Source organism: Ursus americanus, chromosome 7, assembly GCF_024610735.1.
Source record: "Ursus americanus isolate L20-20 chromosome 7, mUrsAme1.1.p, whole genome shotgun sequence".
Taxonomy (NCBI): Eukaryota; Metazoa; Chordata; class Mammalia; order Carnivora; family Ursidae; genus Ursus; species Ursus americanus.
Window position 1 is genome coordinate 66,805,877 of NC_142133.1, and position 25,115 is coordinate 66,830,991.

At 55.1% G+C, this 25,115-nt stretch overlaps 1 protein-coding gene across 3 annotated transcripts in view; it reads left to right on the forward strand.

Annotated features, from left to right (window-relative positions):
- The window catches only part of DNMT3A (DNA methyltransferase 3 alpha), a 101,551-nt gene that overhangs the window by 18,523 nt on the left and 57,913 nt on the right, over positions 1-25,115 (forward strand). For 2 of the 3 annotated variants that reach the window (XM_045809283.2, XM_045809282.2), the window contains exons 2-3: positions 7,538-7,772; positions 20,280-20,384. In XM_045809283.2, coding sequence (XP_045665239.1) covers positions 7,710-7,772; positions 20,280-20,384 — 168 coding nt within the window. In that variant the 5' untranslated portion in view covers positions 7,538-7,709. Of the gene's footprint in view, positions 1-6,499; positions 7,018-7,537; positions 7,773-20,279; positions 20,385-25,115 lie in introns of those variants that run through there. The other variant, XM_045809284.2, reaches the window with a different exon arrangement.

Sequence of the window (25,115 nt, forward strand, 5' to 3'; positions counted from 1 at the left end):
ATATCTCACTTTTCTCATCTGGAAAATGGGGGAAAAATAGTCCCCGCTTCAAAAGGTCAGAGTGAGGCATCAGGATGAACGAGATATTGCGATTGTAAAGCTCTATTCACAGGGGCTGGCACATCGTGGGAGCTTCCCAAGTACAAAGCTGCTGTTTGAGCGATGTACGCTCACAGGCACTCGGGGGATTTCAAGAAAGGAAAGAAAACTGTGGGCTGGATTAGTCAGGGACTAACAGTTGCTAAAATGTATTGTGTATTTTCTTCGTGCCAGGCACCCTTGTAAGCATGTTCAATACATTTCATTTAGATTCTCACAACAGCCCCGTGAAGTGGCTCCTGTTCTTTCCCCCATTTTACAGCTGAGTAAACTGAGGCTGTGGTCCACGGTTTTGCCCCAGGTCTCACAGCTGATGGAGTAACCAGGTCAGTATTTGAACCCACGCAGGAAGAAGCCCTTTAGGAGGCTGAGATTAGCATATGAGTCAGGACTGTCAGCCGCAGGGCACAGACTCACTCACACCCAAATACGGAAAGGCTCCCATGACGGGGAGGTTCAGAGATGCCCTGCGACCAGGTACACAGAGTCGGGGACCCAGACAATGACCACAGTTTGCCATCCCTCTATCTTCAGCCCTTTGTTCTCAGGCAAGCCCTCCCCCGCAGGCAGTCGCTCCTGACTCACATCCTATCCTGTAGCATCTTTCCATTGCACCCCCACGGGCCTGGGAGGCGTCTGATTGGCTCTGCCTGGTCACGTGCTCACTCTGCCTGGGGTGAAGTGCGGGGGTCAGGCAAATACCAGGTAGCTGGAAACAAGCAAAGTCCACGAGGAGAAAAGTAGACTTCACATGGAGGGGAGAAGGAGGGCCTGCTACAGAGATGGTCAGATGTTTTCCAGCAGTGCAGATCGAGGGCTGGAGGTGGAGTGCAAGGGGCTCTTACGGCCCTGACGTTAGGATTGTTCTCGATGGAGCAAGGATTTAGGTTTGGGGCAATGCTGGTTTTGCTTCTGGAAGAGAAAATACTTCTGTGCAGCTCCTAGTTGAGGTGACACAGTGGGGTGACAGTGTCAGTGCTGGTTGGGGCAGGCTTGGAGGGGAGACTTGGGGTGATCAGCGGGGGAGGTGCTGATGAGGTCGGTGGGAATGGTGGGGTGTGGGGGGATAGTGGTGGGGGCAGGGGTGGCAGGTGACGTGGCTCGGTTGGCTGAACTGCAGGTCTCTGGCTGAGGTGGGCTGTTGCGTGAGCTGGCGTCATGGCTAGGGATGTAGGCAGCAGTGGGGGGCACACTATGCACTGGGAGATATGAAACGTTTGGTGAGGGGGGTGGCGGGGCGGGGAGGGCGGTACCACTTCTGTAGCTGGTGATGGAACTCTGTGTGGGTGTGAGGAGCTCGCTGGTCATGGTTATGCTGTGGGATGTGATGGTTTCAGAGAGCAACAGTGGTGGAAGGGCTGAGCTGTGCTCAGAGAGGAGGATGGAAGCCAAACCCAACCAATGGTTGCCGTGGGGAGGTAAGAGCTCCTTCCCATCCCCATTCTGTCTTTTAAATTTTTCTTTTCTATTTCCTCACGGTAGAACATGCATATCATTTAAGACGGCAGTACCAACATCTCTTCCCCAGAGGGACGCTCCCATCCTCTTCCTCTTCTCAGAGGCCACCACTTGGAGCTGCTGCTTCTAGCAATTTTACATCTCGCATTTCTGAGGAATGTGCATCTTTTTGATCCTTCATTTTAGACATTTCCCATTGATTTCCTATTTAGTCAATAAGAACAGAGCTCTCCTACATGGCCACACTTTCCCCTCCTAAATAGCTCTAAATAGTGGTGGGCATATCGTTTCTTTCAGAAATGTTTGATGACCTCGACATATTCATCTATTCACATACACATGAATTCACGTGTGTATACTCGTGTTGTAGGCTGTGTAGTGCCTCGCGCCCCAAGACGGACACATCCTCATCCCCTGAACCTGTAAATATGTTACCCTTATGTAGCTAGAGGGACTTTGCAGTTAAAGATCTTGAGGTGGGGGAGATAATCCTGCAGTATCTGGGGGCCCAGTGTCATCACAAGGGGCTTTAGAAACGCACAACAAACGCAGGAGAGACTGAGGAGTTAGGGAGGGGAGCGGGGTCAGAGTCATGCGATGGGGGAAAGCCTGGCCGTTGCTGGCTCTGGGGCTGGACGGGGCCAGGAGCCACGGCGTGTGAGCAGCCTTTCGGAGCTGAAAAAGTCAAGGGAATGGATTCTTCCTAGAGCCTCCAGAGGAGAAGGCAGCCCTGCCAACACCGTGATGTGCAGCCCGGTGACATGAACCATTTTGAACTTCTGATTCCCAGAGCTGCAACGGAGCAGATTTGTGTTGTTTTAAGCCCTTAATTTTGTGGTAAGTTATAAGAGCAGCTGCAGGAAGTTTCTATGTGTCTATATGTATATACACACACATCCACATGCATTACATATGTGTGTATATACACACACACACATAGTTGTTAAATCAATTAATGCAGCTGTGTTCACAGCCAGGCCTTACAGTAGCCTGCAAGAGTTTCCTTTCTTTATTTCCCCAGAAGTTAATAATGACCTTGTTTCTTCATCTGCCTTATTTTCTTTGTACGTTCTGCTGATTGCTGCCTCACCTTCTGACAGCTGTCAGCGGAGCTCTCTGCAAGGGCAGTCACATCAAGTATGACATGTTTCAGTTCCAGTTCTCCAGTTTCTGCTGTCTGGGTGTGGGACGTGTCGTAGCGGCCATCCTGGGACTTCCTTTTGTGGTCCTCCTTGGCATTGCCTTTGCCCTCTTTCTGGTTGGAGTTCATGTTTTCTGGATCTCGTGTCTTCCTCTTGTTTGGTTTACTCCCCCTCCTAGAGCACGTGGTCCAGGACAGGTACCTGTCAATATCTGAATCCATTCAGTTCCCGAGTTTGGATGACAGAGTGCAAACAGTGAGAGACACCTGTGGTTTTGTCGGATTTAAAAGACCCTTTGGTGGTCGCGGGCATGGCGACCATGGCACTCAACAGACCGGAGCCTTGAGTCACAGTGCTTAGATCTGAACAGTGGCCCTCGATGCCTTCATATGACCTCTTTTCACCTTAATCCTGGAGAATCCCTTCCTTTGTCTCGTGTGTCTTAGAGGACATCTCGCGGTTCCTGAGAAAAGAGCGTCTGAAAATATCTTTATTCTACTATCGCACCTAAATGATGATTAGGCTGCATAAAGAATTCTAATGGGAGAATTATTTTAAGAATTCCGAAGGTATTGGTCCTTTGTCTTCTTGCTTTCCACATTCACGTTGAGCAGTCTGAAGCCATTCTGGTTCCTGAAACTCTGTATGTCACTCTTTTCTCCCTCTGTGCAAGTCTGTAGGAACTGCTCTTTGTGCCAGTGTTCTGAAATTTCACAGTGACGTGCCTTGTTGTGGGTCTGCTGCCGTGCAGTGGGCCTTTTCAACTGGGCCACTAGTGTCTTGCAGTTCTGGGAAATTCTCTTGCACTCTTTCATTGGTAATGTTCCCCCGTTTTTTTAATTTTCTGTAACTCTTGCTTTTCAGATATGGAAACTTCCGGACCAGTCCTCTCTCTTTTCCATCCTCTCCACTTTTCATTTTTCTTTTTGAGGTACCCTTTGCGTTGAGTTTCACATCTTTAGCATGGTTTGTATTTCTACGGACCTTTTTTGTTCTTTGGATGCTCTTTTTAAACAGCACCACGTCCTTGTTTCATGAATGTAGTATCTTCTCTGTGCGCGACGTGTGTCTTTTCCAAGTTGGGTTTTGGTTTGGTTTGGTTTGTTTGTTCTCGTCTCTATTGTCCAAGTCAGAGGCCTCCCCAGCTGTCTGCTGGTCCATGGTTATGCTGTATAGGACTAAGAAGAGGGGACTGGAAGGCTGATTGGGAGTTCTGTGTGTGATGGTGAAGCTTGCTTCCTGGCAGGTCCACACTGGTTGACCCACACAAGCCATTTGGACACCATCTGGGTTCTGGGGGCAGCCTCTATATCCGTAGGCCTTTCCTCTCAGACTGGTAAGATTCTCCAGAGAAGAAGGTAAGGGTCTGGCTGCCAGGGGTCGAGGAGCCCAGTGGGGGAAGAGCTGGGGGCACTCAACATCAGCACTGAAAATAACCTTCATCTCCTTGATTTTGATCTTTTACCTTTGCTCTCAGCTGTGCCAGTCAGCTCTGTACAAAGACCCTGTGTTTTGTGTTCCCCAGAAGGTAAACCTTCAGACTTCTGGGGGAGGGGGTCTAGGGCTTTTCCTTCTTTCATTCAGTCTGCTTAATTTTCACACATGGGTCCTCTCCACCCCTGGCCTGGGAGGTACCTGGTGCCCTTGCCTCCAGTGTCTTTGAAGGATTCCTGTTATAAATTTGGTTTGTTTTGATTTGATTTTGATTTGAAAGCAGTTTTGTCTGAAATCTGGCCATCGCAAGTCTGCTTTCCAGACCCCAAAATTTCGTTGGTGGTGTCTCCTCTTTGTTCAGCCCACTCGTGTGACTGTACGTCTTTAAAAAAGCTTTCTACTAAGTTGGATTTAGAAGGCAGTGAAACTGGGTGTGCGTATTCAAAATCCCAGTCCTTTTTCCACAACAGTTTTGTAATTGGAGTAGTAATAATGGTGACCGTGTCAGTTGTGATACCAAGAATTTTTTATGATGTGGGATTCCTTGAACGTTTGTGAAAGTTATTGTTAGAAACATTATTTATGGCCCCTGTGGCCATTAGAAGTATCAAGGAGGAAATAAAAGCTGCCTGTCATGGTGGTAGGGTTCTTGGCATGGGTTTTTCTTTGGTGGTGGTTCTTGTGGTACAGCCCTTGGCGTGGGCGAAGAGGATGCTTCAGTGCCAGAAGCAGCAGAGCCACGCTTGGCGAAGGACCGTCATGGTGGGCACAGGCTGCTGTGTTGGGACTGTGGGCCTTGGGGCAGGTCCCTCCCCTCAGAAGGGCTGCTGGAGACAAGGAAGCTTCTAGAGCCAGGTAGGGAGCGCTGTGTCAAGTCCTGGACCACGGCCACCACAGTGGGCCCCTGGCGTTGTGCAGCGCATAGCCTGCCTGGGCATATGCTGGATGGTTTTAGATAATGCGGGGTGACTCTGAGGAACACTTTCTGACAGATCTGTTCCACCGAGGAACACAAAGGAACCTACAGACTGACCCAGGTCAGCTGAATTTGCCTGGAGGCTAGCGCACGCAGCTCTGATATCGGGGGATACGTGGGAGAAGGGGAGGAGGAAAGAGCATTTCCCTTCCTTTCCGGGGTGTCTGCCCTCAGGGTCAATGCCTTGTGATGTTCTGCTTTTCCCTCCTACTTCCTTCCTCTTCTCGCTGGCAATCAGAGGTTCTCTGAAAGTGGTTTTTTTTTTTTTTTTTCTCACAGAAGCTCCCTGGATATTTCTAGGCCTCAGGCAGTGCTGAGACAAACATCTGGCAGAGGTTATCTGCCTGTATTTTGTGCCCGGGTCTTCATGGACTCCATGCTGGGGCTCTGGGGCTCCTAAAGGTGTCCCAGCCTTGTCTGCTTCTCCCCTTTGCCCTTGGCGCCCCCAATAGCTTGGCAGGGCAGGGCTAGAAGACGCCTTGTAGATCATGTAGTCCAACTCGCCCATTTCATGGATGAGGAAGCTGAGGGTGGGAGGCCCTAGTCAGGACTAGAACCCCCATCTGCTGACTCCGGGTTCAATGTTCTTTCCAACCAGACTCTGCCTGTCTTAGCTTCCACATCTTTTTGCAGGCTTTGATGTGGGGGGTGGGAGGCCATTGGACATGTTTGCGCTAACAAGCTGTGTGTGGGTTTGAAGGGGAATTGCTGGCTGGTAATGGAGGGAAGGCTCATGGAGTTCTGGGTTGGACCAGTTCTCTAACGGACTCTCAAGAGTTGTTTCTGTGCCGTGGTGTGAGTTGGGGGACACAGCTTCACAGAGACCGCCCTCAGAGCTTTAGTGAGAGAGATCTGGGCTCAGGCCTCCGCTCTGACTCTGGAATACGGACAAATCCTAATCTTTTTGAGTTTGAGGTTCCACTGCAAGCGGGGGATAGTAATCGTACTAGTAGCTGCCCGCAGGCAGGCAGGCCGGCCTGTCACGTGCTTAGCACCGCGTCTGACACGTAAAGCAACACTCTCTGTTGCCGTCTGCGCACGCACGCGTGTACTGGGGCAGCAGACGTGCGTGGAGCCCAGTACGGGGCTGCGCTGAGAAGTTGCACCTGGAGTTTGCTCAGGGCTCACCTGTGGGGCTTGGCGCACCCTCAGCCCGGTGAGGTTTTAACTTACAGCCCCTCCTGTCCTGGCCCAAAGGAGGCTCCTCCCAGTGCCAGCCTCCCCCTCTGCACCCGAGGCAGAGCCCACCTCCCTGCGAAGCCAAGTCCCTGGGGAAGGGGCTGTGCCCGTGGGAGACCCAAGCCTGTGCTTTCTCCAGTGCCTGGTTTTCCAGGGAGCCTTGGCTGGAGGGGGATGGGAGAAGAAGCCCAAGAGGGAGGGGAAGCCGGGGAAGCAGAACGGGAACTGGAAGGGGAAGGGTGTGGGTGGGCCCAGATCCAGTGCCTCCCACTTTCCTTCTCCTGCCAATCCCCTCCCTGCAGGCGGGTGCACTGGAGGCAGGGGCTTGGCCCGTGTTTCCTCCTGGGGGGTGGGGAACCGAGAACTCAGTGTCTCCGAGCAGAGGGGGTTGAATCTGCAACACCCCCACCCCTAGCTGAGGCCTGCGGCAGGGGCTTTGTTATTTTACTGGCTTGAGGCCCACACCTGAAGCAGGGAAGATGAAAAGCCCCTAAAATTAAGCTGTGTGGGTGCGGAGGGCCCCCTCAAGCCCCCCAGTTTCCCGAGGCAAATGGGGCCGATTTGTGGGGTGGGGGGGAGAGCAGCCTCTGGTCCGCCCTCAGCGTGGCCTTGGCTGTGGCCTCTCCCCACCAGGACGTCCTCTCAACAGCACTGCAGACCTAGGCCTTCAGCCTGGCCGCAGCCCGAGTTCAACCTCAGCTTTCCCTGGGCCCAGGCGCTGGTCCTAAAGTGAGGTGACATTCATTTCACTACATCCTGTGACTGCAGCTCACTTCCTCCACGTGGTGGGAGCGGTGTGGGGGTGGGGGCGTGAGGGGAGGACAGATTAGAAGGAAAATGTAGCAGGGCTGGGGACCTCTGGGATTTCCCAGGGGGTGGCTGGGTGGGAGGAAGGGTGCGGGAAGCTTTCAAAGGAGAGAACAGAAGTGAATGAAGAGAAGGGAGGAGGCAGGAGGCAGTTGGAAGGCCCAGAAGTGGCACCCACTGCCACAGCAACGCGGAGGCCCGGGGAGACTGTGGCCGCCGCGGAGGCAGGAGGCGGCCCTGAGGGAAGCCAGGCAGTACCCTGCCAGCTGAGTCGGCCTCGGTTTCCCCCGCTCTCTGGCGTGCCAGGCTGGCCCGAGCTGCCGGTGAGCTTGGGAAGAGGAGTGAGGTCCGAGTTGCTTGGGGCTGAGGGGGGAGGAGTGTCAGGTGGGGCCTGGGTTGGGGGTGCCCTGCCCTGCTGACCCCTCTTGTCTTCCCCCCACAGGTGGAGCCACTGGAAGCCCACACCCCAGGCAGCCGGAGTCAGAGTTTCACCGGGATCTATGTCTAAGTTCTAACTCTTGCTTACAAAGACCACGATAATTCCTTCCCCAAAGCCCAGCAGCCCCCCAGCCCCGCGCAGCCCCAGCCTGCCTCCCACCGCCCAGCTGCCCGCAATGCCCTCCAGCGGCCCCGGGGACACCAGCAGCTCCGCTCCGGAGCGGGAGGAGGACCGCAAGGTGAGCGGCTGGCTCTGCCCAGGACCCCCTGGCCCCAGCCCTGGGACGGGGAGAGGGAGGGCCCGTCCCCAAGTAATGACAGCTCCCTCTGAGCGCTGGACTGTTCACCTCAGCCTTCACACTGGGCGGTGGGGAGGGCTGATGTCCCTGTTAGAGCCATGGTTTGTAGAGGTTTGGTCCTGGGGGTACGGCGGGAATTTGAAGCACATAGTCAGGCTCTAGGACCCAGGCTTTTAACTCTCCTGGTGTTTAAGTAGAGGTTCAAGCCCCGGGTCTCTATGATGTTGGGGGACAGCCCAGCAGAGTGTCCCCAAACCCAGATTCCTCTCTGGATTGGCCTCTACCAGCTCTGTGTCCTCATGTGGGTCCCTTCACCTGTCTTAGCTGCCTCTGCTTCCCCAGAGTATTCAATAGCTTCCGGGAGGCCAAAGACAAGTTTGGGGAGGCTTAGTAGATAGGAGGCCGCGTGAGGGCTCCCCCTCTCAGAGTGCCAGGCACACTGTGACACCAGTCATCCTGGAGATGATGATTTCCTGCCCCTCACCCCCACCCCGGTTTCTGAATGTCACTTCTGACCATGGAGCCAATGACATCCTTGTTCTCAGAGCCCCCTGCAGGGTGAGCTCAGCACTCTCTGCTGAACTCCAGAATGGGCCTGAATCAAAGGAGATCCCCGCAGATCCGTAGGGATTCCTGCTCGGTCCCAATAGGCTGCCTTGGGACCATGCCAAGCTGTGTCCACCTATAGGCAAAGCCACCCTGAACCCCCCAAATCGGGCTCTATTTTCGCTGTCTGGCAGTGAGATGGTAAACCCCACCACCACCTTTCTGGAGAAGCTATGCAGCTATGGGTCTTTCTGGGGTGTCCTATCTGTTGTGCTCTGGTCCCCACAGTTCTCTCTGCCTGTTACCCTTTTTCTGAGTAGGAGGGAGGGGTGGTGAGGCTCGGGGGGTATAGTTTGTCCTTCTGGACACCTGGCAGCAGGTATGGGCCCCCTGGGCACTGCAAGGAGTGTCCCATCTGCTTGCCCACCATCAGGGACAGCTCTGAGACCCGCCCCCTGCTTATCCTCCCCAATGCGCCCCCACGCGTGCTCAGCTCCTTCCTGGGTTCCCTCAGCCTTACAGCCTGTTTTTGTTCTCTGAGTGATTTCCAGCCAGTTGGTTCTCGGGAACAACCCTTGAAATAAGTGGGGCAAGGACAGATGGCCTTAGTTTACAGATGAGGAAGCTGAGCCCGGCCACTCAGTGGTGGGTCCAGATGAGAGCCCGGTGGATCAGAACCTTTCCCGCCAGCCCACCTGTGTCAGTCCTTGTGTGGACACACACGTGGGTGTGTGCACGAAACCCGGTCACCTGCCTTCCCAGCTTGGAATTATGCGAATGCCCTAGCGGGTGGTGTGTACCCAGGGAGCTGGGGAGAAAGTACTTGCCATGGCCTACTGAGCCAGGCTCCTAGGGGCCACGGGTCCCCTTCTTTCTGACCCCACAGAAAAAGAACAAGTAGTCCAGGTTATCCCACGGGCCTTCTGAGCTACTCCTGTCTCAGGCAGCCATCGGGCCACACCCTGCCGCCACAGAGTCAGGGCCACCTGTGCTCTTGAGTGGAGGCTCTGGGTAATTCCTTTCCTCCATCGGGTCTGTTTTGCTCCTCTGTCGGATTAGGTGACCTTGACCTCCCTACCCGCTCTGATGCCCCGGCTGGTGCTGACAGAGCTCTGTGTCCACACACCTGCGGTTGGTGGTCAGCTGCCCCCCACAGGTGGGGAAGGTGGGGACAGTCGGACCAAGCTTCTCTTGTTACCGGACAGTGCTGCCCTAGATAGCAGAGCCGCTGGCTCCCTCGCACGGAAAGCAGCAGAGCAGGCTTTCTGTTCTGACAGTTTAAGATAGAGAAAGAGCGCTGGATGGAGTCAGAAGCCCCAGGTCCCAGGCCCGAGGACGCCACTTCCTGGAGATGTGACTTCAGGACATCTGCGTTTGCGTTTGCTCAGCTGTAAAGTGGGGATAGTAACTCTAGCTGTGCCTGTTTTACAGGGTGGTTGTGGAAGTCAGATGAGGTCATGGGCATGGAAATGCCCTGCAAACAGCAAAGTCTGGTCCAATTATGAGGGATTACGACTGCTATTATTATCTACCCATAGTAACTGTTCTGGCTCATGCGGCAACAAACACACACCCAGGCCCAGATCCTCGTGCTGATAGAGCGGGCTGATAGACGGGGCCGGGCTCAGCCGGCGCTCCTCCCCAGCCGCCCACGCCCGCGGTGCGCATGCTGGCTCACCTGGCACACCTCCCTGGCACCTCTGGGCTGGCTCCCGCAGCTCCGGGGAGCCGCCCGGGGAGGGCGGGTAGAGACACTGACAGCCGCCCACGGCAGCCAGAGAGAGCCAGGCCTGGGGCAGAGGAGCCATGTCACTGCAGAGGGGGACAATGGGCGTGGGCTGCAGCCCAAGGAGTCTGGCAGAGTTGCCAGGGGCACCTGGCACTAAGGAACTGTTTGGTGAGCCAGAGGGAAGGGGTGTGGCCACCCACTGACCCCTGCTCCGTGGGCCCCACGTGTCCTTCCAGCCTCCTTCCCGGCCACGCCTCCCCGTACCTTCCACTCCGGTACTTCCTGGAGCCGCCAGCCCTTTGTTTATGCCCCTTCCTCTGCCTGGTGTGCCCTTTCCCTAATTTTCACTGCTCCTCTCTGATCAGAGCCCTTGCTTCCTTTGGTCTGCCTTGAATTACAGTTTGTAGGGGACCCGGGGTTTTCAAAATGTGACCCCTGAACCAGCAGCATCCAGTGGTACCTGGAAAGGTTAGAAATGCCAATCAGAGCTTCTGGGGCTGGGGCCCAGCAGTCCATGTTTTAACCAGGCCTCTAGGGCATCTGAAAAGTACTGGCGTGGATAACAGGCAGCCCCGCTGCTGCCCCTGCAGGGCCCGGCCTGACTAGCACAGAGTAGGTGCTCAGGAAGTGGCTAGGGTAGGAAGAAAAATGAGAGTGGTAAGACCCCTCCACAGGAGAACAGCCTGGGGGCTGGATCCGGCAGGCTGGGTGTGGAGCCAGGGGTGAGAGCCGAGGAGCACGTTTATGGCTGGGAGTGCAGGGAGGTCTGCCCAGCATCCCTTCTCCCCATGGCCTCCCCTACCCTGCCATCCATATGTTGGAGGGGGAGGGAGCTACTGGGGAGGCTGGGACAATGCAGGTTTTGGGGGAGCTGAGTGCTGGGGTTCTCGCCAGGCTGGGTCAGCTGGGGAAATGTGGCCACAGTGAAGGGAGGGGGAGCTGGCCTTATGGGAGATGGGTGGGGAGGTAAAGAGCAGGGAGGCCAGGAGCCGGGGGTGGGGTGTCAGGCCCTGCATGGACGGGAGGGGAGGGACAGAGGGAGTAGGAAAGGGGACCAAGAGCATTCCAACCTTGGGGCTAGAAGGGCCTCCTCAGATCCCCAAATATGAATCAGTGCCTGGCCAAGAGTCCAAGCCCCAGGCTGGGCCCCCGATCGTGCGGCTCCCCTCTTTCTTTCCTCTGGCCTCAGAAGCACAACAGCCAAGCTGCACCGAGTGCTGCCGTCTGCCAGGTGCTAGTTCGAGCTCTGTGCTCACGTGGTTTTATTTCACCCTTACTGTTGCTCCGTAAGGTCGGCTCTGTTTTTCATTACTCTGTCTTGGTAACCGCCGAATGGATGCTTAGAGACGTGAGGTCATTTGCCTAAGGTCACACAGCTAGTGAGTGGCTCCTCTGGGGGCATAGCGCTCAGGCAGGCTGCCCCCTGTAGGAAGAGGTGCCCCCCCCCCCCCCGCCTTGATGCTCCACAGTCCTGCTCACACTGCTTCTCCTGGAGGTTCAAGGATGTTTATCTAGACTGGAAGTTGGGACGGTCAGGGAATGCTTTACTTGGTGTGAGCGCTCTTGCCCCAGGGTGATTGGGGGCGCTTCATCTCCATTAAGAATTCACACACAGGGGCGCCTGGGTGGCACAGCAGTTAAGCGTCTGCCTTCGGCTCAGGGCGTGATCCCAGCCTTATGGGATCGAGCCCCACATCAGGCTCCTCCGCTATGAGCCTGCTTCTTCCTCTCCCACTACCCCTGCTTGTGTTCCCTCTCTCGCTGGCTGTCTCTATCTCTGTCAAATAAATAAATAAAATCTTTAAAAAAAAAAAAAGAATTCACATACAAGCCTAGTATACACACATACACATACACACACACCCACCCACTCCAGATGCATACTCTTCAATGAAGGCAGTGCCATGGCCGCGCTGCTCCTTACCATTCCTCCCTCCCCGCCTACATGCCTCTCTCCCTCCTGCATGCATTGTTTCTCTTTTCTCCTCTTCCTCTCTTTCCTTCCAGGTACCTTTCCAGGTACCTGGCACATAGTGGGGCTCCGCAGGTCTGGCAGATGAGCTGAATAAACATCCCTGGAGGACCTAGTCAAGGAAAGGGGATAGGAAGATACAAGTCGTGGCTGCCATCCAGAGGACAGCTGGGGAGTACAAGCAATGGCAGGGGTGTGGATTCGTGCTGGGCGAGCACAGCAAGTGTGCCTGTGTGCATGTGCGTGTGTGTGTGTGGACACGTGTGTGTGTGTGTGTGTGTGGCCAGTGCTGTGGCTGGGCTTGTTCCTCCTCACCCAAGGCCAACCTGGAGGCCTGACAGGTGCCAGCTTCCCTTGGGCACTCACTACTTCCTGCGGTCAGCACACAGGCTCGAGGGCGCCCTGGGTGGGCTTCTCCCAGCTCCACTCTCCGCCGTTCTTGCTGGTCTCTGGGTCCACTGCCTGCTCGGCAGGCTCTGCGTTCATTACACTCAGATGCCCACACACCGTTGCTGAGGGCCGGCTCTTTGCTTTCTGATAGTCGCTATAGAGGTGTTGAAATAGCATCCCTCTTAGTACCTTCAAGCACTGAGAGAAAAGGCAACTGTACCCTTCCCTCTTCGGGAGCCCAGCTAAGGAGAAGGGCGCGTCCATTTTTAGCGGAATCGGCAAGGTGCTTGGGCAGGTGGAGCAGGGGTGGGATGCATGCAGTGTCCGCCCTCGTGCTGACTGGGACCTGTGTTCTCGTGTTCAGATTCTCTCAAGTTCTCTGAGTTAGGAATGACGGGTGTGCCTCAGGGAGCTTGAGGGCTCGGTTCCAGATCACCACCGTAAAGTGAGCGTCGCACTAAAGCAAGTCACACGAATTTTTTTGACTTCCCAGTGCATAAAAGTCATGTTTGTGCTCTTCCAGAGTCTATCAAGTGTGCAATGACATGTCTAAGAAATTTACATACTTTAATTTTAAAATAGTGCTAAAAAATGCTAACCCTCTGAGCTTTCAGCAAGTTGTAATCACTGGTCACCGTAACAGATATAATAGTAATAATAAGGAAAAAATTGGGAATATTGCAAGAATTACCAGAATGTGACACAGAGACACGAAGCGAGTGAAATGCTGTTTTAAAAGTGGCGCCGATAAACTTGCTGGACGCAGGGTTGCCCCAGACCTTCAGTTCATTAAACGTGCGATATCCGTGCAGCGCAGTGGAAGGAGGTAGGCCCGTGCGCGTCCTGTTCCCATAACCTGCAGTCGATACAGTTGGGAGCGGGCGTCCCTGGGACCCTGGAGACCGGTGTTTGAATCTGGACTCTGCTGCGTGACTCAGCTACGTGGCCTCTGAGCTGGAAATGAGCGGTTTGCGTGGTGTGTGTTTAACACGGGGCCTGGCACGTACTCATACTCAGTTAGTCTTGGGGCTGATTTTGCATAACTAGCTAGCTTGCTGTCTACCTACCCAGCGATCTCTTCATCTACCTGCCTGCCCACCCATCCGTGCTGTAGGTCTGCAGCCCAAGGAGTGCAGGGGCATGGGGCGAGAGTGTGGAAAATATAGGTGGGGTGGGAATGGTGTGGGTTGAAAATCCACGGAGAACCTGCTCTGTGGAAGGAAGGTTATTTCTGGGTCTTTGACAACAGGCAGGCCTGAGGTCCCTCTTCCCTTCACACACTGAATAGAAGCAACACTGAGGCGAGAGACTGGGAGCCCTAAGTCTTGTTGTGAGAGGCTGTGGCTACCTTCAGAGGCTCGGGTGAGGGTCCTGCAGGCCTTCAGTGGTCAGACTGGGGATGGAGCCCCTCCCTGCCAGGAAGCGTGTCCCCCAGGACCTGGGCCAGAAATGCTGAGCTCAGCTCTGCAGAATAGAAAAGGACAAGCTGCAGTGGGTGTCCTGGGATGATGGGGAAGCGGCGGGGAGGCAATGCCCTTCCTTTCTGGCACCTGGGCCTGGCCCTGCCCTGCGGAGAGCCACAGTGCAATTAGGGAGATTACTTACAATCGTCCCACGCAACGTTTGCACAGTATGGAAGGGCATGTAAAGGAGTTTCCTTGGCTTGGCAATTAATTCACTTAATCCTCACGATTGCCCTGGAGGCATATCCTCTCATTATCCCCATTTTAGAGATGAGGAATTGAGGCATAGGGAGGTTAAGAAAGTTCGCAAAGGTCACATGGCTGTGAAGCAGTTTCATCTAGATTCTTTCCTTCTGTAAATCAAGACAAATCATGCCCGATTGTAGTGCCTCCAGAAGGGGGTCCCCAGTGGGGTGGGGATGAGATGGCGGGCTGTGCAGGGCCGGCGCGGGCTCGGGTCCGCGGAGGGGGACACTCTACTCAGGTACTTCTTTGTTTATGTGTTGTTTTTCTCTCTAAATCGAGTGTTCTGTTTGCTTATCTTTGTATCCAGTACACAGTAGGTACTGGATAGATATTTTTGAGCGTGCCCGCTGGCCTGGCCTCCTATCGGCCTTGAGGCCACTGAGGTTAACAGGGCTGGGCTGCCGTGTGTTGGGTGTGTGCCTAGTGGAGTCTCCATTCTGGAAGGGGCTGAGGCCCCAGCATGGTGTACAGGTTGTGGGTGAGGGTTGCAGCCCTGGCTGGAGGGCCTGGGAAAACCCACAAGCACCACCCTTTTCAACCATTTGGCACTTATGGAGCACCTGCTGTGTGCAGGTAACCTGGGAGCTGTGGGGGCTTGGAGGGCAGAACACGACGTGGCGGTACCCTCCAGGAGCATGGCCTTTTGGGAGGGATGGAGGCTTTCATCGATATGTATAGTACGAAGCAGACTAAGCAGTCGATGAATACTTATTGAATATGGTCGAATAATTGAAACGGGGCTGAGAGCTTTGGGAGGTTAACAGCAGGGGGCTTTGGAGGGTATGCAGAAGTATGAGCCTTTGCAACCATTCCCGGGGCCACTGTGTGGCCACTTACACTGCAGCCTCATATCCCTGCCCCCCAGCATCTTGCCCTGCTGCCCACCTGCGTCTAGGCCCAGCCTGGGCGCATGGCACCTGTCAGCCTGTGTGCATGCTGTGCTGTGCGGGGGTCCTGTGGCCATTGCTCTGCAGACCTGGGCCTCAGGCAACCCAGAATGGGGCTGGGCCTGGCGGAAAGGCCCATTGGTTTCACTGAATTGCACGATCTCAGACAGACCCCTGGAGGCCAGCCAGCCAGCTGGCCAAGGCTGTCCGTGCTTCTTGTCCCAAAGGGTCCGGGCAAGTGGCTGGCTAGATCCGGCAAGTTCATCCCCTCCACTCAAACACCAACTCGAGACATCTGCTCAACGGATGCTGTGTCAGTAGCATCCGGTGTATGTTCTGAAGGGAGCCCGTACATCTGGCTGGTTGGCTCCGGGCGGGACATAGATCTCTTAAGGGGAGGGGTCCTGTGTCCAGGCAGGAGCCTCCTGAGACAGCTGCGTGGATATGCACACTTGAATGCCAGTGTGTGCCTCTACCTCGGATTGCCTGTGTGCTCATGGTTTCCCGGTGACGCACACGGTGACACACGTCAGGAGCACAGAGCGTAGTAGGGTATAGTGGCGTGTTGCAGCAGAAAGACCCATGAGCCTGGAATCAAAAGATTTAAATGTTGGTTCTAAAGCCTTTTTTCCTGGCTTTCTGATCTCTGCAAGTTAGATAACCCCTCTGAGCTTCAGATCTCCCGCCTGTGTGTTGGAAGAAAATAATACGGGCCCTGCTTTCTGTAAAGCAGAAGAATAAAACGGAACAACGTATGTGAAAATGCTTTGTTAATTACCACGTACTGTACAACTGCGAGAGATTATTATCGTCACAGCCCAGCTCATCAGAATGAGAAGTTGTATGTGGCTTAAAATAATCCATCCAGTGAGCTGTGTTAAAATCTAGGTCAAATCATAGCCTCAGAAGTTTAGAGAGGCTGATGGTAACTACCTAATCTAACAGGCCACCAAATGTAAAGGTGCTTTGAAAGCTGTGAAGAGTTACATAAATGTAAAGTGACATGACTGTGTTTAAGCCTAGAAAGTACATGTTTGGTCATCTGGTTTCCTGATTCGAGATCATAAAGATCAGAGGAGGACTGGAGCCTCGTGCACAGTTACAGTCATGCCGGTGTGTGGATTTACATGTGTACTGCTCTGTGTGTGTGTGTGTGTGTGTGTGTGTACTCTCTCACGGAGGACCTACTATGTGGCCGTCACTCCTCAAGGGTTTTTGAGTGCCTGCCTCACACTAGGTGCCTCGGTCTAGGTGCTGGGGGTGCCGAGGTAAGACACAGTCCCTTCCCCCAAGGGGCTCATGGCCTGTCTAGGACACTAGCTGGCAGTTGCAGTGTGGGGAATGGGTGCTATGGGGGAGAGAGGACCTATGGACTCCGTCAGAGGATCAGAGGAGGGAGCCTAGGGGAAGGAAATCTGGGAAATGAGGTTGGAAAAGGAAGAGTTTGCTGGTCAACCTGAGGGGGAGGTAGTTGGGGCAGAAGGAATGGTCTGTGCCAAGGTGCTGGACAGGGGGGAGGGGGTGGAGCAGCCTGTTTTTGCACCTGGTGCAGTCTGTTGGCCATGGGTGGGAGGAAGGCAGCAGGGAGAGGAGACCAAGGCGGCCCGCCAGATTCTGGGGGCCTTCCTTCACTCGGGCTAAGGAGCTTGGCTTGATCCTGCAGGCCCCTGGGAGCCCCCTCGGCAAGGGCTTAAGCTCTGCAGAGTGACATAATCAGCTTTGCATTTTGGAAAGATCAGAGAGCCCCATGTTCCTGAGTATCTCACTGCAGCAGGACCAGCTAGATGCTGGGGTTTGTCTGTAGCAGTGAGTGATGGCTGCAAATGCAGGGCGCTGGGATTTGCATAGGGATGGGAAGGGAGGGCGGGGGGAAGAGGGAGGGATGCACTTTTGTGAATAGTTCTGGTCAGGATGTGTGGAGCAGAAGTTAGCAGTCCTGGAGGGACTGTATCATGTGTCAGCTTTGGATATATTACTACCTCATTGAATTGTCACAGCATCGTTGTAAAGAAGATGTTATCACCCCCGTTTTATAGGCGAGGAAAGCAAGACTCAGGGTAAATAGCCTGAAGTTACTAGTGAGTCAAGAGTCCAGCTCACACCACCCACACACACCGCCCTCTCCAAATCCCATCCAACTAGAATTTCAGCCCCCTCCTGCCACCTCCCACTGTAGGGATTGACTAATTCAGTCCCCTTCATGGACGGATGAGGAAACCAACCTGGGCTCATGTCTGTTCCTGCTCAATTTGTTACTGTTTTCCAGCTGCTCCAAGTCACCGTGGATCCGATTCTCCCCTTTCAGAGTATTAGTGACGCCGCCTAATTCAGTGCTGCTTACAGATTTGATAAGCATAGTTTACATGCCTTTGCTCAGCCCATCAGCAAAGATATTGAATGAACCCGGCCCCATGACAGATGTGAGAATGGACCACTTGATACGCCTCCTTGAGGGGCATGGCTCTGAGCCATCTGCTTACCCTCCTCTGTGTGTTATCCCCCCAACTCTGTGTGAACTCAGGCAAGCCTGGAGCAGGAGGTCCCACCGCCCTTCTCTTTGCCCTTATGACATCACTACATCGCAAAAGAGTGTGTGTTGGCCCCAAATAGCATGCTTTTCACAGAGCCATACTTTAGGGCCTAATGGAAAGGGCATGGGCCAGGAGTTGCATAGACCTAGGTTCAAGCTCCCACTCAGGCTCTTGGGGAGCTTTGGTTTGTTCAGGCACAAGCCAGGGGTGCCTGAGGCCTGAACGCCAGATGGGGCATATCGTACCGTGCCTGGCACCTGGCGCGGGGCACAGACTCGGCATGCGGCGGCCTGCCCTGGTGATGTCCACACTCTCAACGTGTCGGGGCCTGGTGAGGTGGCATGGCATCCGGGCAGTCCTTCCTCCCGGGGTGTATTGCGCTGCATTGAATACAACGGGGGATGTGTGTCAAGCATCTCGTGCGCGTCCGGCATAGACCGTGTCGCCACCATGCAGAATCACAGCCGTCTCCAGCTAGCGCAGGAGCTGCCTGCCAGGGGCCTCCCGGGCTTTTTCCGCGTGCTGATGGGAGCCAGGGCTTAGGGTTCCCGGAATGTCAAGTATCTTTGCTGTTAGGTCATTGCAGTGGGCTAACTGTGGTTCCTAGTGCAGAGGCTCCTAATGGCCTTTGCATCTCGGGTCAGTTCACAATAAAAGAAACTCCGCTACGTCCCTCTGTCGGAAATGCAGTCTGTTAAAGAAATAGTTCATAGCCCAGAATTTCTGGGCAGTAGGAGTCTTTCCAAACCCTGCGGCCACTCAGACTGATCCTGATCCACATTGGTGGCCCCCTCTTGCCCATTGCCTTGTGCATTCCCCTCCCAGGGGCCCTGCCAGGAGGAACGGTCAGCAGCTTGGCGAGGTCTGGCCTCGTGCTTTCCAGGCCAACACAGGGGCTGCGTGGGTCTCCTGCCGCCAGGGAATATGTAAGCCCCCCTCTCGTGGGGGGCCTGTGGAATACTCACTAAGTGCAGGGCCGGGTCTAGGCTCTGGGAACTCAGCAGTGCACAACACAGACAAGGGGACAAAACGTCAGTTCATTCCTCTTGAAAACTTGAGAAGCAGGCAGAATGGGCAGCTTCGGGCTCCCCTCTTATGGATGAGGAGAGTGAGGCTTGGAGAAGGTGATATGCTGTAACTAACTAATGGGCTAGCCTGGCCCAAACCCTCGTGGGTCTGCTCTAAGTCCTGTGCCTTTACATGACCTTACATGACCTCACACTGACTCTGTTTTGTACATGCTGAGTTACCTGGTCAGAATGACCAAGACAGTGCCCATTTTGCAGCGGTGGAGTCCGACCGAAAGCACCATGTCAGCCTGAAATTCACTACCATTGCATAGATCCAGTTGAAACCATCACCAGGATTAAGGTGCACTGGTAATACTTCCTCTCTCTGCGATCCAAGTGGTCATTTCTTCTACGGAAGTGTCTGCGGGGGTCTCAATGACAGCCCAGAACCAGAGGCCTTGCCTACCGTGGGCTATGTGCCCCAGCCCCTCCACCGTCTGGCTGTCCCCCCTGTGGACGTCCTGCCCTCACAGCTTCTCTGCTATGTTTTCCTGAAAAGAGCCTGTCAAGGGTCTCTGGTCCTCTCCACCCTGGACCCTCCCCTCCCGCCTACAGACGGGCAAACCACAAGCTATTTTGAAATCACAGAAAATGAAAGTTGAGTGGGATGTTGAGGGACATCTTGATTAAATCCACTGGGAACCTGGGCACCCTCGCTTTCTCTCCTGTGGCACCGGTGCCGCTCTGGGCTGGCACCCTCCCTGGGGGGGGGGGACTGTGAAGTCATCTTCAGCTCCTGGCGTCCTGCAGGAGCTTGAAGAGCTGCCCGTGGTCCCTCCGCTGGGTCAGGGTCCCTTTCTCCTTCCCCGGCGTTGTATCTGTTTGTGATTAGTCATGCTGGAGCCGGCTGAGTCAGAAGCGACCCGTGGGTGGTTTGTGGCCGGGCTGCTGGAGCAGTGAGGCAGGAGGACTTTCTAGGTTTACGTCTCCGGGCTCCATGAGACAACGTAGCAGGGCCTGGCCCTGGCAGGTGCTGGGTGATGTGGGTCCCCAAACCAGACTTTGGGTCCAGAACTCCATGAGTGCAGGCAGGGCATCCAGATGAACCAGGACCCTGTCCCTGAGGTGCTCCCGTGGGGTGACAGGCATCCAGGGCAAGCCCTTCTGAGCAGGTGTATTCACAGGGGCCTTGAAAGTTCTCCATCGTTGGCCACAGTCCTCATTCCAAGTGTTGCACCTGCTTCCAATCGCTAAGTTTAATATTTCTTTTTGGGGGATCTTATTCTCAAGAAAGGTGATCCGTTAAATAATATGACTCATTTGATTTTTGAACCTGTGTAAGATGTGTTTCACGGAAATAAACTCCTATCCAGAAACACACTTTTTGTCAGAGCACGTGTTGTGATTCTGTGGTTGAGAAAACACGTTCACCAGGAGGGAGCGCGGCACAGCGTCGGGCGGCAGCATCTACCCTGAAGTCCCCCGAGGTTCTGTTTACATGGGACCTGAAGGGTCGGCTCCCACTTTGCCAGGCCAGAGACGGACGAAGGTCACCCCAGCCGGGGGAACAGCCCGGTGTGACCCTGGAAGTGTGGCCGTTGTGGGGGTCGGGGGACGGGGAGGGGGCCTCTGTGAACCAGCCCCTGGTTCATAGGCTGTGTCTGTACCCACAGGAGGGAGAGGAGCAGGAGGAGGCTCGTGGCAAGGAGGAGCGGCAGGAGGCCAGCACGACCACGCGGAAGGTGGGGCGGCCTGGACGGAAGCGCAAGCACCCCCCGGTGAGTGTCACGGCGTTCCCCCAGCACGCACACACGCATGCACACGCGTGCCCGCACACACGCTCTAAACAGCAGTCATGTGTGTCCTGTAGGCACCTGGGGACATTCGGGCTGGGCCATGGGGTGCAGAGCTCACTGACATTCCCCATCCTCGGAACCCTACCACCACCCTCACAACTTTCCGGTTTCTGCCTTGAACGGGAAGTCCCTAGAGACCAGAGGACTGTGAGTTGTGGCAGAGCTGGGACTTCCTTCTGGAAGGGGCAGTAAGAGAGCCTGACAGTGACCCCAGGCTAGGCGTGTGGCTTTGGCAGAAGGACTTGCTATTCCCTGGGCAGCCTGCACAGGCCCCTTCCTCCCCATTTACACACCCACCTTGGGCCTCAGCCCCACCTGAGAACCCGGAGGAAGGGAGCCCAGGCCTGCGAGTCCGATCAAAGTGAGGAGAGATGCAGGCCAATGGGTCCCTTCAGAATAAAGAAGGAGCCCCAGACACTGTTGAAGTGTGGGCTTCAGGGCTGGCCCCAAGCCCAGGCCTGGGGTTGCCCCAGATGAACAGTGCTCCAGAGGGCACGGCCCGTGGGCTCTAGGAGCCTGCCTGCCTACGCCTCAGACTTAGAGGCAGAGCTGTAGTTATTTGCCAGCGCTGAAGACAGCTGGTTCCTTTCTTTCAGCCCCTTCCAGCTGAGAACGGGAAAGTCGAGCAAGTAGGCAAGGGGGAGCTGGGAGCTCAGATTTGTAACTCAGCCCATCAAGGAAATGTTCTCAGCAGGGCAGAATTTTCTCCTTTGGGGTGGAGAGTCAGGGTGAATGGTGGCCTTAGCTCAAGGGACAGCAGAGGGAGGGAGGGCTGCAGCAGCTGGAGGCGAGAGGGCCCCCAGAGCCAGAGGTCGGGCACCTGTGCGTACCAAAGTGCACCGCTGCTAATTCTGCTTAAAGAGTGGGAGGGGCGGGGGGCAGAAGTTAAGTCATTTAATTGGTAAGTAATTTTAAGCATTTTAATATTAAAGCAAACATGGATATTTTATGGCCTGTAATGAAAAATTCACATGCAGTTGAAAGATAAAACAGGGGACTTCAAAGGAATTTCCAGCTTGCAGCAGACTCCAGGCTGTACTCCCAGATTCCCAGGGTGCCCCTCTCCTCTCCTCCTTGTGGGAGAAGGTGGAGGGCCCCAGTGCAGGCTGGAGTGGGAGGGGGAACTGGGCTGAGTCAGAGCCCACCGGTAATTCCCCATCTGCCCATGTGACCGTGATCTGCGTGTGACCGTGATCTGCGGGCAGGAACTCCACACCCTGCCCGCCGCCCCCCATCCAGGTGCCTTGGAGACAAGTCACCACCTATAGCAAATAAAGACCTGGCAACCCTTCGGGTCATCCTCGTGAGTCCCTAGGACCAGAGGGAGGGCACATGAGTGGGAGGTGGCTTGAGACCCTGGGGACAGAAAGTGCAAGGAGGTCAGGGGCAGGTGTGTGCAAATGCATCCAGAGAGGGACCAGTGAGAGGGAGGAGGGGCAGGGCCAAGTGGGGGAAGGGTCCGTGGGTCCTACGTCCTCCCCACCCCCAGCCCTGGGACAGGGGCTTAGTGTAGAAGGAAAAGCACCGTCTTCAGAATACAACAGACCTGGGTTTAAATCCTGGCTCCTCCACTCACCACCCATGTGATCTTGAAGAAGTCACTGTCTGAACCTTGGCTTCCCCTCTGAAAAACAGAGATGGTAAGGATGCGTTCCTCCTAGATGCCTGGGGGAATTAAATGTGTGCAGGCACCAGGGAGCCAGCGCTTAGCGAAGGTCTGTCCTGCGCTTGCCCAGCCAAACCTTTCCGCTTTCGGAGGCCGCAGCAACCTCAGTTTGATAGAAGAAATAGCACTAGATTTACTGCTTCCCAGCTGTGTGACCTTGAGCAAGTTACTGAGCTTCTCTGACCTTCTGCTTCTTCACTGGGAAAATATGGCTACCAGTAATACCTGTCCCTGTCCACCTCCAGGGGTGCTTTGCAAACAGCAGAGTGGATGCAAATGTGCAGGGCGGGCAGTGTAATAAACTTGCTCCTCTGCAGGGGGGCCCAGGAGCTGGTGGGGCCAGGGTCTACCAGACCTTTCAGGTGGGAGCCCAGCCTTGGCCCCGCAGCAGCCCTGGTGGGAGGCCCTGTACATCCTGTGCTGGTCACAGTCTGCGTTGGTCCGGCCCAGGCCCTGGCTGACACCTGCCGCCCCCTGGACTCTTGAGGAGGCCCCAGGATGGGAGAGACAGCATGGGGGAGGCAATGCCAATGGGGGAGGCAGCTGTTGGGAAAGGAACCCCTTGCACTCTGGGGGAACAGAGAAAGACTGACCCCAGAGAAAAGAGCTCACAGGCCTTCCCAGGCAGCAGGCCCCTGGGCCCCGAAGGGAGCCCACGTGGGGGAAGTTGTTGCTGCCGCTAGAGGTTGGCTCCACGTCCCCTGGCTCCTGGCTCCTACGCCGTCTGGCTTGCTTGGGGAGCAGGTGCTTGCCCTGGCCTCCTCCCCTCCCCAGCAGAGCAGTGTAGCTGGAGGGCTTCTTGGGGACCTGGTGCAGCTGTGGCCCTGGGAACAGATTGACCAGGGAGCTTTAAAGCAGCTGAGTGTGTGTCGTCCAGCTAAGCCTGGAGAGAGGAGGGAGCTTGGCTCAGATCCCGACAGGTGGCACGGGGCGGGAAGTGCTGGGAAGCGGAGAGTAAGAGCCGGCTGTGGCCTGGGGTCTTGATTGGGCGTATCCTGTGCTGGACAGGGAGGGGTGAGGCACAGCCCGTAGTCTTCTCACCCTCCCCTGGCCCCAAGGCTAAGGAATCATTGTCTCTCTCCTCGTTTTGTCCCCAAGGCCCGTCTGTCCCTGGCTATCTCCCACTCATTCCTGCTCTGGCCTCAGCCTCCTGGCCGCACCCCCACCCATACCGGACCCCCGCTGCCCCCAGGATAATTTATAACCCCTCAGCGACGGACACTTGACACCCACTGAGCCCCTACCAGGCTGAGGAGGCCACACTGATAAATAAGACTTACCTTTCATGCTGGCGTGCTGGAGAGGAGGGCCACATTCAGTTATGCTAAATACTGTCCACGGTACGTTTCTGTTCAAGAATCTCCAGCGACCCCCTTTTTTTCTTTTTTAAGATTTTACTTATTTGAGAGAGCATGAGCAGAGGGGAGGGGCAGAGGGAGAAGCCGACTCCCCACTGAGCAGGGAGGCCAACACGGGGCTCCATCCCAGGACCCTGAGATCATGACCTGAGCTGAAGGCAGATGCCTAACTGACTGAGCCACCCAGGCGCCCCCAGTGACCCTATTTCTTATGGAACAAGGTCTGGAATACTCCCAGTGGCTCCTCACCACATGATCTCTCCTGCCCCTGCTCTGGGGCTCCATATCCATGGCTTTTGTCATAGAAACCTCGACTTCTCGCTATCCCCGGAACACACCAGGCATGTTTCTCGTGTGCTGGTCGGCGGTCTGCCCTTCCCTCTCCCTGCCCCACCGTGCCAGACCATCGGAGCCCGTCCTGCAAGTGAAGCCTACCTCAGCCACTGTGACCCTCTCTCCTGAGCTGCTGTAAAATAAATCAAAATGAACACTAAGGAATGAAAGAGAAACTACTGAGCCCACCGACCGTGTGCTTCTATGGCACCGGTCTTTGAACTGCTACAGGTCTTTATAGGACGGGAGATGAAGTAATTTGAAACTTTTAGTCAATTTGATACTGTCGCCACATCCACGTGCATGATTCTGAATTTTACCAAAGTATCATTTCTTTTCTTTTTTTTTTTTTTAAAGATTTTATTTATTTATTTGACAGAGAGAGAGAGACAACGAGAGAGGGAACACCAGCAGGGGGAGTGGGAGAGGGAGAAGCAGGCTTCCCGCTGAGCAGAGAGCCCGATGCGGGGCTCGATCCCAGGACCCCGGGATCATGCCCTGAGCTGAAGGCAGATGCTTAATGACTGAGCCACCCAGGCACCCCCAAAGTATCATTTCTTGATGGGTTGAGAACTAAGAAAACTACAGCAAAAACCTGGTCTTTCACCCCAGATAGTTGGAAAAGCACATGGAGAGAGCTTGTCCCTTCCACTAGATTTGACGTTTACTGCCTCCCCACTTTGCACTGTCTACCCACCTCACTGAGGCCAGAGACCATGAATAAAGCCTCGGAATAGTGTAGCACTTTATTGCCTACGGAGGCTTGCGGCAAGGATGACCTCCCTGTGGGAGGTAGGTGGGGCCTCTGTCGTTACCAGTCCCACATTCAGATGAAGAGACCGAGGTTCAGAGAGGATACGTGGGACCTGGAGTCCCCATGTCCCGCCCTGCAGAGCCCACAGTGCTCATTCCTCCTCACCACTCCAGTCACGTGCTCTGGAAGCCTGGGTGTCCAAAATCCCCTTTAAGTTAACATGTGAATGCAGGGCTGTGGGAAAGCAGTGTAGACCCGGTCCAAAGAGCATACAGAGAAATAGAACTCACATATATAATATGAGGAGGGTGATTGACCTAAGTACCGGGGAGCCTGTGCGTAGGCGGGGAAGGCTGCGGTGGTCTGAGGAGTGAGAGTTGGGCCCCTTCAAACCAGGCAGTGGCGTGGGTCTGCAGCGCTGGCCTCAGAGCCAGGATGCTTGAGCGGAGCAGGCAACAGGAAACAGGAAGCCAGTGCAGGGCTGGGCGGGGCCTAGGAAGGGAGCTGGCACCTGGGCTCGGGGCCTGTGGGCTGGCTGGTGC